Below are 15332 nucleotides of genomic sequence, written 5' to 3' on the forward strand. Positions count from 1 at the left end.
TTTGAGAAACTGAAAGCAAGACTCTTCAATGTTGTGTACACCCAAAAATTCAGCACACTTGCAAACTTCAGACACATTGTCTTTATTTAAAATAAGTTTAGCTGTGTATGCAAACTGAAGCAAAGGACTAAATCCTTTAAGTGTTACCTATTAAAAAAAAAAAGAAAAAAAAATTAGTATGGCCAATATGGTATTAAATAGAGAAATAAACAGAACCCAAATTTACCCGTGAGCAAGCCATGCCAGCAGGACAGAGTGCAATACAAAACAAAAACAGATGTGTTCCACAGAGAAAATGTAGCTACGCTCATTCTGAAACAAATCTGATACAATTTCATCCTGTACATTTTACAGCAATTATCTTATTCACTGATCAATCTCTTAAAATGTTCTGACAATACAGTACTAACAAGTGAAAAGTATAGCTGTATACTGAAAACCAGCAATTACATTCCGATTTTATAAAGATACCTTTCAAACCCAAGTTGTACATTAGTTACTCTACAATAAGATCAAAATGCTGCTGGTATTTTATCAGTCCTTTAAAGAGCAATTCCTGTTATTTGCTCAGTCTTATGCATCACTGATATAAAAAAGTCTAAAAAAAAATGGAATTTGACGACACATGATTATTTATTACTACAGTCACCTACTCTTCTTCCTCCCACACATGAAAAGAATTGTACCCACAAATTGTACACTACAAGCACTTATTCTCAGTTTAAAGCCTCTTTGGAGTAGGTAGGTTTTTTGAACATTTCCATCATTATCATCTCAGTTTTTACTGCACAACAGTTGCCTAACAAGGAATACAGAGATAAACAAAAACTGTATTGTTACAAACTGAACAAGATCAACTTCTACACATCAAAAAATTACTAAGGAATTAGGTAGAAAGCTGTAAACAGATCACTATATTACAAATTGCATGACATTTCCTTTAGCCTTTCTCTGCAAGTGAAGGATAAAGCAATGTTCATTATTACTACTCAAGCCTGCATTCTGCTCCCCTCCTTTATTGAAATTAACAGGACCGAAACTACACCAAATTCTTCTGCCAGCAAGTTAAAATTAACTATACATGTAATTTAATTTAGGAATAATTTGAGGGTTTGTTTTGTTCGGTTTTTTAGTGGTTGGCTGTTTTGGTTTTTGTTTGTTTGTTTTTTTTTAAAGAAACAAATACCACATGAAAGGAAGTTGAAGAGATCTGCACATAGACAGTTTAGCAAAACTGTCTGAAAACTCTTATGACCTGTCTAAAGAATTCTTAAAATAGCGTTTGAAATATGCTCTGGAGATAAGACCACTGATTACACCACCACATTAATTCATCCTTAATAAGGTGGGGAAGGGGAGTGTAAAAGACAGTTTATCCATGAGCTGGAAAGAAGCCTTCAAACTTAAGTGTAGTCAATAAATCATTACAGTGGGTTTATAAACAAGTGATATTACAGAATCACAGAATGTTAGGGATTGGAAGGGACCTTGAAAGTTCACCTAGTCCAATCCCCCTGAAACCAAAAAAACCAAATGCAATGATACTTCAAAATTGTACATTCTTTCTATATAAGGTAGAAACACTTATTGCTAAAAACTGGAAGGACTGAGAGGGGAAAAAAAACCACTCTGTACTCCTTTTACTTTCTCCTACACATTTCTATCCTTAAACAAGATAGATTGCTAGAAAGACTCTTGGTCCGACTGACCTAGAAAAGCAACACTTGCAGTAGCCATTTAATTAATTTGTATTTGGCTGAAAGTCTAACTCAGAGTAAAAACACTGGCAGACAAAAAACACAGAACCTACACCAAGATGTCAGTAGTTAGTCTTCACAATATAATATATATGAAGTATTTCAATTAAAAAAAAAAAATCTGATATCTCAGATTGTGGAGGAGTGCCTTTTATTTTAAACTTCAAATAATTTCGAAGATTAAATAGATTTTAAAAAAAAAATCACATGTCAATCCATGTGATCAGTGTTTGCCTCTCTCAAACATGCAGCTTCATAAACTGACTCATTTCAAAATATTTAGCAGTTCCCAGAAGAGAAGTTCAAGTTGCTGAGTCTTAAAGTGCTTTTACCAAGTGATCAGATGAAATGATTAAGAGGTGAGATTTAGCGTTAGTGGGCTTGCTTGTTGCTTCAGCAGATTCAGTTCTTAAGTCAGCAATACTAAATTACATTGAGAGTCCTCTTAAGTCTATACTGTAGTAAATATCAGGGTTATTATGTTCCTCCATCTTTACAAACTCTGGTCCCTTCTATCTCAGGTTTATTTCATGGGTTCATTGGAACTCTTGTTTGTTTGCACCAGAGACTTTTTTCCCCTCCAACTTTGAGATACATTTCTTATTCTTCCAATATCCTATTTTTTTTACATCATCCCAAAGCAAAATTATCTCTTCAACATCAGAAGTTTCACATGCCATTAATCCTCATCTTCTGCTCCAAAACATGGCTTTGTGTCCTCCAGCATCCTACTCCCCTTCCACATCAGCTCCCATTGTTACTTCTCTTTTAACCTGAGAGACGTTCAGGCTACCAACTAACTAAGCCACTAGGAAAAAGTACAAGAAGAAATGAAGACGCGGATACAGTAAGAAGATTGAGGAAAAGTGACATAGTGGTATTATGCTGTAACATAATTCTGTAACAAATTCATTGATCAACAGAGAATAGCAAAGATGACTGAAGCTGCTAATGATCAGTACGTAAAAAGGATGGGGAACTGAGCAGAAGAAAACTGTTAACAGCAAGCAGCAAGCAAGGAATATAAAAAATGGGTGTATTACTGAATAATCTAAACCAAAATCTTAATGATACCGATTTAAAGGTATTACCACTTACAGCTTTAATTTATTTATTATTCCAAAAGAATTCTCTTTTCGTATAGGACAACTAGTTCTGCAATACCTATTTACCATATAAGGTCTGCTTTTGACAAACTTACATGCTTTGAAACAGGTGCACAATTTTAAATGTAATATATACCTAACTGCAAATTTCTCACCTAGACATCACCCAAGACAGCATCCACTTATCTTCAGTCTGTGATACAGACTCTGATCTGTTCAGCCTCTACCTCAATCAATGGCAGCTTTACAACTTAGAAATTCCTTCTCCTCAGTTCTTAACTCTCTTACCTTAACTTCTCAGTTAAGTATCAGCCTACTGTAAAACAGAACTGAAAAAACAGATTGGAAGCATGTGCAGGTAAAATACAGAAGGGAGCAGCACCCACCTCTTCTGGTAAAGTGATGATAAGATCAGCATCCACCTGTCCCACAATTCTTGAAAGGAAGTAACTGCTGCAAGCTGCAAGCACAGCTTTGTGAGCCCGAAATCGCTGATCTTCCACTAAAATAGTAACATCACAAAGAATATCTTGCTTTCTCTGATCATCAAGGCTGAGAAGTACATTGCTACTGTGTACTGAAGATTCATATGCAAAAACCACACTATTCTTCTCACTTAGAGACATTCTGTATCACAGGTGGTAGTGTAAGTCTCAGTGGAAAGCATGCTTCTATTCTTCAAATCTGGAGGAAGAAAAAACAAGTTGTACACACAAAAGTCATATCCAACAGGAACTTCCTGCTACTAAAATATAACAAGCACACTGTTAAACATGCAGTGCCTGATCTAATTCTTTTTAAGGCTAATACTCAATATTCCATGTATGTTAGTACATAATACATGCTTATGAGTGTCTGAAGTACCCAAACCTTAGTATGTACATCTTAAAGTACTGCTTTAGCAGTTTCATAGACCAAAAAAGGGAACCATTTTTCATGTGACTTCAGTGATAAAGAACAAATTTTTCCTCAGCACGTGTTTAAGAGTCATAACTTCACCATAACACCTAAAAATTATCTTAGCTTTTGTTTTTAGTTATCAGTATATTCTAACTCCAACACTATGAAAATCTAAAGAGAAACAAAAAACAGATACATTAAGCAAAAATTCACCAAAATACTATGTAAGCTACTTACTGATTCACCCAGTACAGACTAAAATATAAGTTCTATCTTCTTTCAAAAGTAGTTTGCCTAAAAGTAGTTTGCCTGCTAATTTCGGGGGGGATTGGTAAAATACTCTCATTTTCTCTCTAGCAGGGTGTTGTTTTGTTTTTGAAGCAGATTTGTTCTCCTACATCCCACCTGCCTTAATTCTCTAATTCCTTCTCCTGCTCATCACTATTTGAATTGTCATGCTTGTTAAGAGTTTGCTTTCCCAATTGATCACTATGATTCAGATCACCTGGCAATGGAATCTCTTTTGTGACAGAGCATTAGTTCTGAAATAACGGTATTTATTGGATAATAAACAGTAAAACTTGATTTAAAAGATTTAAAACCTTGAAATACACTTACATATAACTGTCCTGAAGATATTCCTCAACTTCTAGTATCTGGGGGGGAGGGGGAGGGGGTGTGGAAATTGAGCCAGGAAGAAGTCAGCCCTCCTAGAGAGTGCAAATTTTAACAGCATTTCAAAATCTTTACACTGTATTTCTAAATTCCCACCTTCTTTGGATTGAGCCTTTCTTCAAGTTTTGTTTTGTTTTGGGTTTGTTTTTTTTTTTTCGGGGGGGGGGTGGGGTGTTGGGTTGGATTTTTTGTTTGTTTGTTTGGGGTTTGTTTTTTTTTTTTTTTTTAAAAAAAAAAAAGCCTAGTAAGAAATGTCCTTGCATCTAAAGCTCAATGAAGAAACCACATAACCAGATTTGGAACTGTCTTGCAAGGAAAATAAGGTATTACTAGGAAAAGTGTTACCTTAACAAACCGAGCATTTAGATGACACTGGACTATTCTTCCCAAGAGTTACTGTAACTGAACACAGTTGCTGAGACTCACTTCAGCTGACACAGGACTACCCGGTCATTACATTGCTCAACAGAGGTTGTTATGATATGCCAGCTCCCAACAACAATAAAACTGGAGCCAATGCAAATCTTCAGCTTTCAAATATGGGAAACTTTCACAACATGGGGAGGGAGGAGGGCATGGCCATTTTTAAACACAGAGGGGAAAAAACCAACAACCCTGCCAGCTATACTCTTGGTTACTCACTACTCAGTTATTTTCATGGCATACAGGCATTTTTAGTCATCTTTTGAACAGAAAGAGAGAAGAAGGAGATCCACATTTCCAGTGGCAGTAGCAGCACAGCACCAGTCTGGACCCTGGTGAAGTGCAGAGCATCAGCATTATCTGCCTTACCCACCACCTCATGGGACACTGTACACTGAACTTCACAGTCAGCTTTACAGGTCATAACTGTACAGATCATAACTTGGCAAAGGCAAAGAAAGTCTGGTGTGGGGCATTTTCTTAAATATATAAGATTCTGTTTTGTGAAACTAAATGTTCTGAGGAAAAAGAAAAAATATATGCACATCAGAGTTTTCCCCAGTAAGCAACAGCCATACCATGCACTGTTAACCCCAAAGGGATTAATTTTTGAAGCAAAAAAGCAGTTTAAATGTTTTCATATCCCTAATAACAAGACTACAGAGCAAATATTTAATTTCCAATGAGTTTAAATGTGAATTACGAAATAATTATCTCTGAGTTATTAATAAAATTCTATTCTTGTAATAGCTTATGAGAAATAAGCAGTCCAATTATAAGTTGTGTACTCCTAAGTTGTTTACTCTATATCCTTAACTTACCATATTCCTCAAATGTTACAGCACACACAGTTTAACAAAGTCTGACGCTGTATTTGTTGCCAGAAGCTCTAAAAAAAAAAAAAAAATAAAATAAAAAAAATCATAAAGAGCAACAGAGGACAAAATGGAAGACTATATCCAGACTATATTTTGGGATGAACCCCTAGGCAAAACTCATGAGGGAGACTATAGTTACAGACAAGCCTTTAAAGGTTCTTTTTTCTTCTGAAGTCTCAAGTTCTCCCAACCCTCAGATAGACAACTCTTACATCATATATGCTGCTCTTAGGTTTTCCTTTATAAAATACTCAGTTCCAATACTGAATTCAGCTCATTACACCTTCATAGCATGGAAGACTAAGAGGAGCAGTAGTGTATATAAATATGCAGAGGACAGTCAATCCTGATCTCCACAAGGCACAGAACATGCTTTCAGAACAGCATGCAGGTGATCCTACTTGAAGCAATGAGAGTGAGCTTCCAATGCTGTTGTTGCTGCCAAAAAACATTAGATGTGAACACTGAAACACTACCTTCTGTTTCTTGAGAAGTTAAAACAGAGATTCAATTTGAGCATAACCCAATTTAACACTTTACTCAGAGTTTGTTGTACTTCCTAATAAGGTTTCATCAGCCATGCTATGTCCCCACTATATTTAAACAGGCTGCAAGGGTTTTTGAGGTATCCAAAATATAAAATGGAGCATATCATTAAGCATTTCAAAGTGTAAAAGAACCTTTAAAAAAACCAACCCAACAAAGAACCCACCACACACACCACACTCAAACACTAAATTTCTCTCAGTCTTCTTTGTAAAATCTATTTACCATCATACATGATAAAGAGAGAAATCAAAAGGAAAAGAACCAGAAGACTGAAAATGCTGGTGAAAACAAAAAGCATCAAACAGGAAAGAGAAAATGTAACCACTGTTAAAAGCTGTAACACTTTAGAGAAGTACTAACAGAGGTCAAACTTGTGAATGTCTTAATTCTGTTTTCCAGTTGGGTAATAACAGCATGGTACCACATTTATGATAGTATTTGTCATGACAGACAACTAGATTTTCCACAGCAGTGTGCGAGTACAAAACAGACAAACAAAGTAGATTTGTTATACACACATCCACAACAGCAACAAGGTTTAGCATTGTACCAAAGAGAAAAAGTACATCTCTTTTGTAAGAGTTTAATTTTTCTCCTACTTTAATTATTCTCCTGGAGCATGCAGAAATTCTTAAAATTAATTACATTTATGGAGAAAAGGTGTGGAGAAAACAGTTCAATGGTGTTTTTTAAAGAAGCTTTGTAACTTTCAAGTTCATGCTTAAACTGTCCTACAAGGACAGGGCCCTTCTAGGTTTTCTTCCTCCCAGTGCAGGTTTCCACTTATCAAAATTTAATTTTCTACAAATATTATCTATCAGATTTTTTTCCCCTCTCAGACAATTCAAACAAAAGCAGCAACAAGCTACTAAAAAGAAGGAAAACACACAATAGCACAAATTATTTCCTTGGAAACCAGACTAAAACTCCTATACTACCACACTATTTTCATTTAAAAAATGAATAAAGAAAACTAAAAGCAGATACAGATAACTTGTAAAAGGATTCCAAAAGTCAGGAGATGACTGTATATTTAAATCACTGTTCACTAAATCAGTGTCAATGAACTACTATGTGACTGAATGCAAAAGATGCTAAGAAACAAAAACATCCAAGAATATTTTTAAGACATTTGACACAGCAGTTACCATCAAAATAAGGAGAGTCCAAAAAGATCTTCCAAAATCTAGAACAGTCAAATAGTCCTTACAACGCAGTTGAAAGGATTAAAGAAGAAACAACATGAAAGCTCACTAACTACAAATCCTTAGTGGAAGAAAAGTAGTACTGTCAGTACAAGAGCATATCTCAAATTCCTCTCACCTGAAATTCCACACACCTAATAATCTCATAGTCTTGTGGGGGGGCAGGGGGTGGAGAGATAAGGTATTTAAACACACATGCTACTATAAAAATTACATGAAGGAATACTTGCAGCTGAATGAATCAAGTTCTGCTTTGAAAACACAACCAAGCATGCTACTTATGAAGTTTCCAGTCTTTATCAGACAGTGATCTTAAGATAAAAAAAAAAAATGTTTTACTCAAGGGCAAAAGTATTGTCTCCTAAATACTGGCAAAACTTTGTTCTGCTTTATCAAAGTGAAGTAATTCAATTTTTTTGTTCTCCTATTAACATACAGCTCAATAGGAAAACTATACCTAGCGGTTACCTGTAAAAATTACACGAAGGAATACTTGCAGCTGAATGAATCAAATTCTGCTCTGAAAACACAACCAAGCATGCTACTTAAGAAGTTTCCAGTCTTTATCAGACAGTGATCTCAAGATAAAAAAAATGTTTTACTCAAGGGCAAAAGTATTGTCTCCTAAATACTGGCAAAACTTTGTTCTGCTTTATCAAAGTGAAGTAATTCAATTTTTTTGTTCTCCTATTAACATACAGCTCAATAGGAAAACTATACCTAGCGGTTACCTGTAAAATTACAGTTATCTTCGGTACATTTAGGTATCTCTGTGTCTAATTGACTATATACATATATTCATTTTCAAAGAACATATACTTATTATCTTAATGAAAATGAGCACTACAACATTTTTAAAAGGAATACATTTGTTTAAATACTCAGTGTAGAGATCAGAGCAAGATGCCTATCAAGACTCCTTGGCAAATACAGATCTCATTCAAGGCCCATTTTTCTCATGCATTTAAAGTTATTCATTAGCTTATATTATTCACATTGAAGTAAATGAAGTATAGTAAGTGTAAGGTACTTTAAAATTAGACTTCAGGTTTGCTCATCTGATTGCTTACAATTGCCAGCAACTACTGCTCTTTAACTCCTAGCTGACTGTAAAATAAAATAAGCTAGTTAAATGATCCTCTGCTTCCTTCCCTCACAATCTCTGTTTTAAAGAGTCACATATGATACTTAAAAAAATATTATAATCATACAGCTGAGACCAGGTAAAGCTACAAGGAGCTACTGTTGCTAAGTTACAAAAGGAAAATAATAGTAGATAATACTACCTTGGAAAACACAGCATAAGAGTAGGAATATATTACCAGGATAAAACTCATAATAGCATAATGTATTTCTCATCCATACACGTATAGATGTGGCACAAGGTAGAGCAGCTTTCACGCTCAGCAGCACCACCGCAACACGTAAAAGTCTGCACTAACATCCTGTGGTCAACAAGAAAAGTTGTTGTGTGAGAAGCGAAGGAAGCTTTGAAGCATCAAGTTGTCACTGAAGCTGACAAAAGCATGCACAAAAACCAGCTTACCTCCATACATTTATGACAGGGCAAAAGAACTCCTTGACATATAAGTATGCCTCTGAAAATTCAGACAATTACAGTCTTGGAAAGAGTTACGTATTGCATTTCACAAAAAAGATCTATACTTTTGAGTAATATAAGTAAATGCAAAAATAATGTTTTATATGAATAATAAATAAATTTTATTATATACACATATATATTAAAATAATAAAATCAGTAAATGCTTTTTACAGTAGGACTTCCTAGCAAACCACTCTTAAAGTCAGGATTTGCCACAGTACCACTTTCTCAAGTACTGAACACTGAGGAGTAATTTCCTCATTATGCAAAGGGCAGCAAACACACACTCTATGTACACTGACATAGAACACTCATTATGAGCATTTGCCTTTTTGTGTCTTGTTCAGCCCAAACTTCATCATTTGCCATAATGATTAAGTCCTTTGTGGTAGCAAAAAAGCTGGTAACAGAAATCTCATTCAAATAGCAAAGTTGTAAGGCGAACCAGAAGCAACAGCAATGAGATGCAGATGTTGAGACAACATTCAAAACCTTAGAACAATAAAGCTACTGTGCCACCCATCAGCTCACTGCACATACTAACATCAGCAACAATTATCCCAAATCACTGCCACTTATCCAGACCCCCACTGGACAACTACCAAAGAATTACAGCTTTTTTGTAGAGAAATTCTAACACACAAACGCTCTGTCCAAAATATTCTATTAATAGTGAACATCAAATACAGAGGATAATAAAAATCAGCCAAAGTGAGGAAACAAACAAGACATACTATTACTCAATGAAGTGAATTAACAGTAAGAACGTCTTTCTACTTTAAATATTTAAACAAAGTATCTTGCATTTTGCATCTATGTTAGAAAATCCCGCAAAACGCCATATAGTTTACAAGTAAGCTTTTCAGTAACTTCGAAAAACAGTCAGATAACATCAATTCTGTATGCTTATAGCTGGTTTATTGTATACTTCCATCGTCCTTCCTGAACAAAGAAGATAAAAATAACAGCTGGGGGTGTCTCTGCCTGCCTGTGAGAGCTGCCAGGAACTTTACCACAGAATAACTTGGCTCAACAACAAGACTGAAAACGTAGAGGTAAACTGAGTGTCCTTTAGTTTATACTCAAAACACCACAAACACTGAAAAGGGGGAGATTTCAACACACCAAAGGGTATGCTTTACAGCCAAAGAGACCAGAAATGCTGGGAAGATCTACTGGTGGTAGTAGAAGAACATTCTGAACTAGAAAGAATCAGTGAGTCACAGAAATGAGTTCCATAGGCTCTGAGATTCTTTTTAAGACAAACAGTCAAAGCCAAAGAACACTAAAATGGCCCTTGGAACTGAGATACAGGTTTGAGAGTGCAAATCACTGTCACTTCTGCTTCTATTTACATTATAATACATCTGTGATTTCTGTACACATTTACCAAAATACTTTTTGAACATTCCAAGTTTGAATGTTTCAAGTGTCCTTAAAAATACTAAATCAAAGCACAGAAATTCATGGAAATCAATACTGGTCGTGCCTCTACTACCTAGAGGGCTTGCACTGTCAGGAAAGACATAGCTGATTTGCCAGATTTACAATCTAAACTCTTGGTGGTAAATCCAAGGACCTGGAAAAGAAAATCCAGTATCTAACAGTCACCAAGCTACAATGGGAACTCACAAGCATTTGCATTCATCGAGTCCAGCATCCAAACCTAATGTGATTGTCTGTGAAAGACTCACTGTCAAATAAAACACAGGACTGTACTTTGTTACTGTCACCTGTAATACATTTGATAGCAAGTGGGGGGGAAAACCAGCACAAATTGATCTATGGTTCTTCTGTTTGAAGCTCTACTAAGACACGAATGGTACTAGCAAAAGCCAAGCAAAAATACATGAGCAACAGGAGTTACACCCTATCAGGTCAGTGCTTTCTTTCTAAGAGGAACAGCCTCCGATTTTCCATCAGTCAATAAATCCATTTCAGATATTTGTAAAAAGAAGAGCTAACCTTTGACTCCTAGACTCAGATACCAATTATGTGGATCACAATTGACTCAGTCTACACATATGGAGTTTTCTTTCTGACCTTCAGCTACCACACATTTCCAGTAAATGATCCAGCCCAAAAGTTACCCAATTTACTAAAAAAGTAAACAAAACCCTACTCCTTAGTCTTTACTTGGCAAATGACCATCTGCTAATACCATACTGGACATCAATCCTCTGTAATAATCACAGTAACTCTCACTTGTACATGGGTAATGTTCCTGAAACAAGAAAAAGCATGGACTGAAGCTCCCTTTCAGTAGTCGCAGAACCCTGGTGGGACACCTTTGCCGTCTCTGCTATCTGAACTGGTTGAACTTGGACATCCAGATGCAGTTTCAGTTGTGATCATCATCATAAAACTAGCAAGGTTAATTTATCACCTAGCACACAATAAAGATCTCCTCAGCTATCACCATGCTTCTACCATATCTGTACTCTTAGAACACTTTACATTCCTGAACAGTTGGAAAAAAGGCATTGCAGACACCCCAAAAAATAGCTTGGAAAAAACAAACTCTGGGTGCTGATCCTGACTTGTATGCTGATCTGTGGAGTAACTTCCAGAAGGTCACTTAACTCCTTCAGTTCCCTCAGGGTGGATATTTACACTTACTTTATCCTATTAAAAACAAAACAAAACTGCCATCCACAGATGTAAAGTACAAGGGGACAACTATAATTTATTAGTGCTAGAACAAGATGGTTTGGGTAAGAGAGAGTTTGTTCAAAATACGCTGCAAAAGCTTTTTTCTCAAGTTTTATATCCATGTCCTTGCCCCCAGCTACCTCTCCTTTTAAGGAAATGCAGTTATGTTACAGATGAATGCCTACAGCAGTTAATAGCTGCTGATTCATGTTATGCTGACAAGGAATGAACAAGCATTTTCGTGTTCACGTTCATTGCTTCTCCGTCTTTAGTTCAGAGAGACTTTAAAAGAAAAAAGTTATTTAAAAACGGCAAAAAGTAAGCTTTGCTTCATAAGAACAATGCTTTCTCCTCAAAAATAAAGTCTCATCTTCAGATGATCAGTACATTCATAATTAAAATTCTAAATTGTATTATTTATTAGTCTAAACAGCTGGATGATATTGTCGCAGCTTAATTACATAAATGAGCTTTTTAAAAATTATTAGGTTGTATTTCTGCAACATAATTCTTACCACAGCATTTGGACTCTTGTCAAGTCACAAGTGCGAATTAAGAAGAATCACGGGAAGTCTGGCAAGTTCTAAGTCTGTGCTGAGAGTCTTAATTTGTTTTCCAGGTTTTAAGCCTGAATATTCACTGTTGTAGTATTTGCAAGCTATAGGAGAACTCGGGGCACAGAGGGGAAGGACGGATACCATGTGATCATATACATTTTCTACAGAGCAAAAGTTTGAATAGTTTCCCTCAGAAGATGATATTAAGCAGTCCATATCAAAGCCAGAAAAAGTTACTACTTTGCAGTTTAACATTACTTGAATATTTAATGTTACTTTGCAGTTTATCTTTACTTTACACAACACTAATCGCTTACTTTCCAGATCAGGGATAAAAATCATATTGTGGGATTTGGTTTGTTTCAGTGCTAAAAAATGAAACAGAACTGATTTCAGAAACTCCTTTGCAGCAAAATCTCACCATTTATAATCCTTCAATTCTGTATTCATACAGAGTTACTCTGGGAAGGTAACAACAATGCAGACTTCCTAAAGGCATGGTTCACCTAAAGAAAAAAAAAATCCAACAAACCACCCAACAATAACAAAAAATCCACAAACTAAACGCTAAAAAAAAAAAACCCTAATAGAATTGTGTTGGGTGTTTTATTTAAATAAGAACTAGGTTAGATAATAAAATACTCACTTAGGATAAGGGATAAACTGGCATAATATAAAGCATGCACAGCTGACATCTACTGTCAACTCTTGCCTTTACTTTAAGGACAAATACCTTTGCATTTATAGTTAGATATTCTACTCCTTGCCACAGTTAAACAAACCACATGAATTATTGTTGACTATCAGAATCCATTCACAAATATGTAAGTCAAAATATTTACAATGAATACTAAATTAACCATCTGTGGTTCTAATGTATCTTACTCTAACTTAGAAGGACACAGGAACATAAAAAGAGTTGAGAAGCAAATATATTGACAAGTCAAAGAAAATACTTCAGAAACATTTCTATGAAAATAGAAAAGCATAGGTTCATTAGAATTGGCAATATTTATACAATAAGGAAAAAAAAAATGCAGAAGACCAGACTTCAAATGACAATTCTAGTAAAGACTGTCACCAAAACACAAAGCTGTGTTTCAGTTTTCCCATCAGGAAACTGTAGACTATTTCCTATCTGACATACAATGTTAAAAGACATGGCCTTACTAGCAGAGATGTAAATAAGTATTTTTGAGATGGTACCATAGAAAATACTGACCTTAAAAGAAGTGTAAACAGAGATAGCAAATATTATCTATTTACTTATCAAAGTATTAGTCAATGGGCCAATGCTGGAACCCAAACAAACACCTACAAAAATTATCTGAACAGTTCAAAAGAAGTAATTAAAAAACAAATTCTCTCAAGATGATTCTAAAGACTAACTCAATATTTTTTTAAGATGCAGGCTCTCATTTAAAAGCATTTTGAGTAACTGATATCCTAGGCTACCTCTTCTGCTCTCCAATGTATGTCTAATGATTAAACTCAATTTATTTGTATTTCACCAATGCTTCTAAAGTCAATTTGCCCTTCATAGCGCACTTCCCCCTCCTTTCTAAAGCTTCAGTAGCTGACTGCTCAGTTGAGCCTTACTCTGACCCGCTAACTCACATTTATACACAATACCAAGGTTTCCTTCTGCATTACTTAACAAGAACAAAACTCTCTTCCAGCCTGAAAAAGGCCTTAACTGAAAAATACAGCATACTGCTGGAGATGGGAGTTACTTTTGTGATGAAGCCAATGCTTTGTTCCAGCAAAGTGAGCCTTTCCATTACTTTTTTGTCCTCTTCACATCACTAACCTCTGAACAGGAGTTGGGGGGCAGGGAAAGCTGCAGGTGGGTCCTCATACATTATTCCCACTGTGGTTATACTGGGCTGAATTCATACAACTTAATGGTTGTTTCAGCAGTTATTTTTTGCTCACTTAAGGTTTTCTTCCTAGCCACATTTGCATCAACTAACACGTTACCAGTGGTTTAACTAAGGATTGCATATAAACAGGACTTAATGCCATAAATATCACAAAGGTTTTTCTTACCCCTAAAACCTCCCCCATGAAACTTTCATCGGTTTAATGCTAAGGGACAACTAAAATGCCAGCAGACACAAACATGAATCCTTTGACTGACCTGCCACCCCTCCCCCTCACACCAGCACACCCAGTGCAGGGAGAAAGATATCTATCTCTATGATTAAACAGAAATCTATGAAGAATCTATACGAACACCTCACCTTATCAAACTGGGAAGGTGGTAGTGGGAGGGAGTGTTGTGGGAATAACATGACAAGGAGACTTTCCCTGAACAGTAGGATGAAGTTATCAGGGACTCACACAACTCCTGCACAAAGACATCTGTATTCTGCACCCAAGGAGAGTATTACTGAATCCAAATGATCAGGTAAAGAGTATGTTTTTTAATAATACTAAACAATTCTTATATTAACAAGAAATTACTGCTTAAAATAGCATAAGGATTTTAGAACCTATTTAAAACAAATAAATACTTAGCACACCAAGATCTTCCACATTTTTTAGTCTAAACCACTCAAAAATACAGTAGATAAACATACATACTTGGGTAGAAATACAGTAGTTAAACCTCCACTTTAGTATTCTGGTTAGAATCAGGAGTGTGCTAGTGAAGCAAACTTCCCAAACATCCCACTTACTGTGCTTCACAAGACAGACCTAGACAACAAGAGTTGGTTCTTTTTCCAGACAAAATTAAACTGGGAAATGACGTCCAAATACTAATGGATTCAGTATAGTTAGCCTGAAGTAAGCCTTTCTGAAAAGCACCCCATGTGGATATTCTGTTTTCAGCGACAACTGTTTCTCTCTGCAAATCTGCCACTTTGGGGCCTCACTACTTGCTAATATACACACAGGCTTACACATGTTAGGGCATCCAAGAGTAATTATGCCACTGAAGTCATACATAAACCACAAAATAAGATTTGGAATATCTTAGTTGCTTCAATTTGGACTCACTATGTTTGCCAGGAACACACTCTT

The 15332-nt window shown here is 35.7% G+C and overlaps 1 protein-coding gene across 1 annotated transcript in view; it reads right to left on the reverse strand.

Annotated features, from left to right (window-relative positions):
- BACH1 (BTB domain and CNC homolog 1) overlaps positions 1-12404 on the reverse strand; it is a 21126-nt gene extending 8722 nt beyond the window's left edge. Inside the window, 3 exon segments of the mRNA XM_010170906.2 lie at positions 2-147; positions 3250-3547; positions 12264-12404. Of these exon segments, the coding sequence (XP_010169208.1) occupies positions 2-147; positions 3250-3489 (386 nt within the window). The 5' untranslated portion in view covers positions 3490-3547; positions 12264-12404.
- Between the last annotated feature and the right edge of the window lie 2928 nt (positions 12405-15332).

The sequence above is a fragment of the Antrostomus carolinensis genome, unplaced genomic scaffold, assembly GCF_000700745.2.
Source record: "Antrostomus carolinensis isolate BGI_N321 unplaced genomic scaffold, ASM70074v2 scaffold24636, whole genome shotgun sequence".
Taxonomy (NCBI): Eukaryota; Metazoa; Chordata; class Aves; order Caprimulgiformes; family Caprimulgidae; genus Antrostomus; species Antrostomus carolinensis.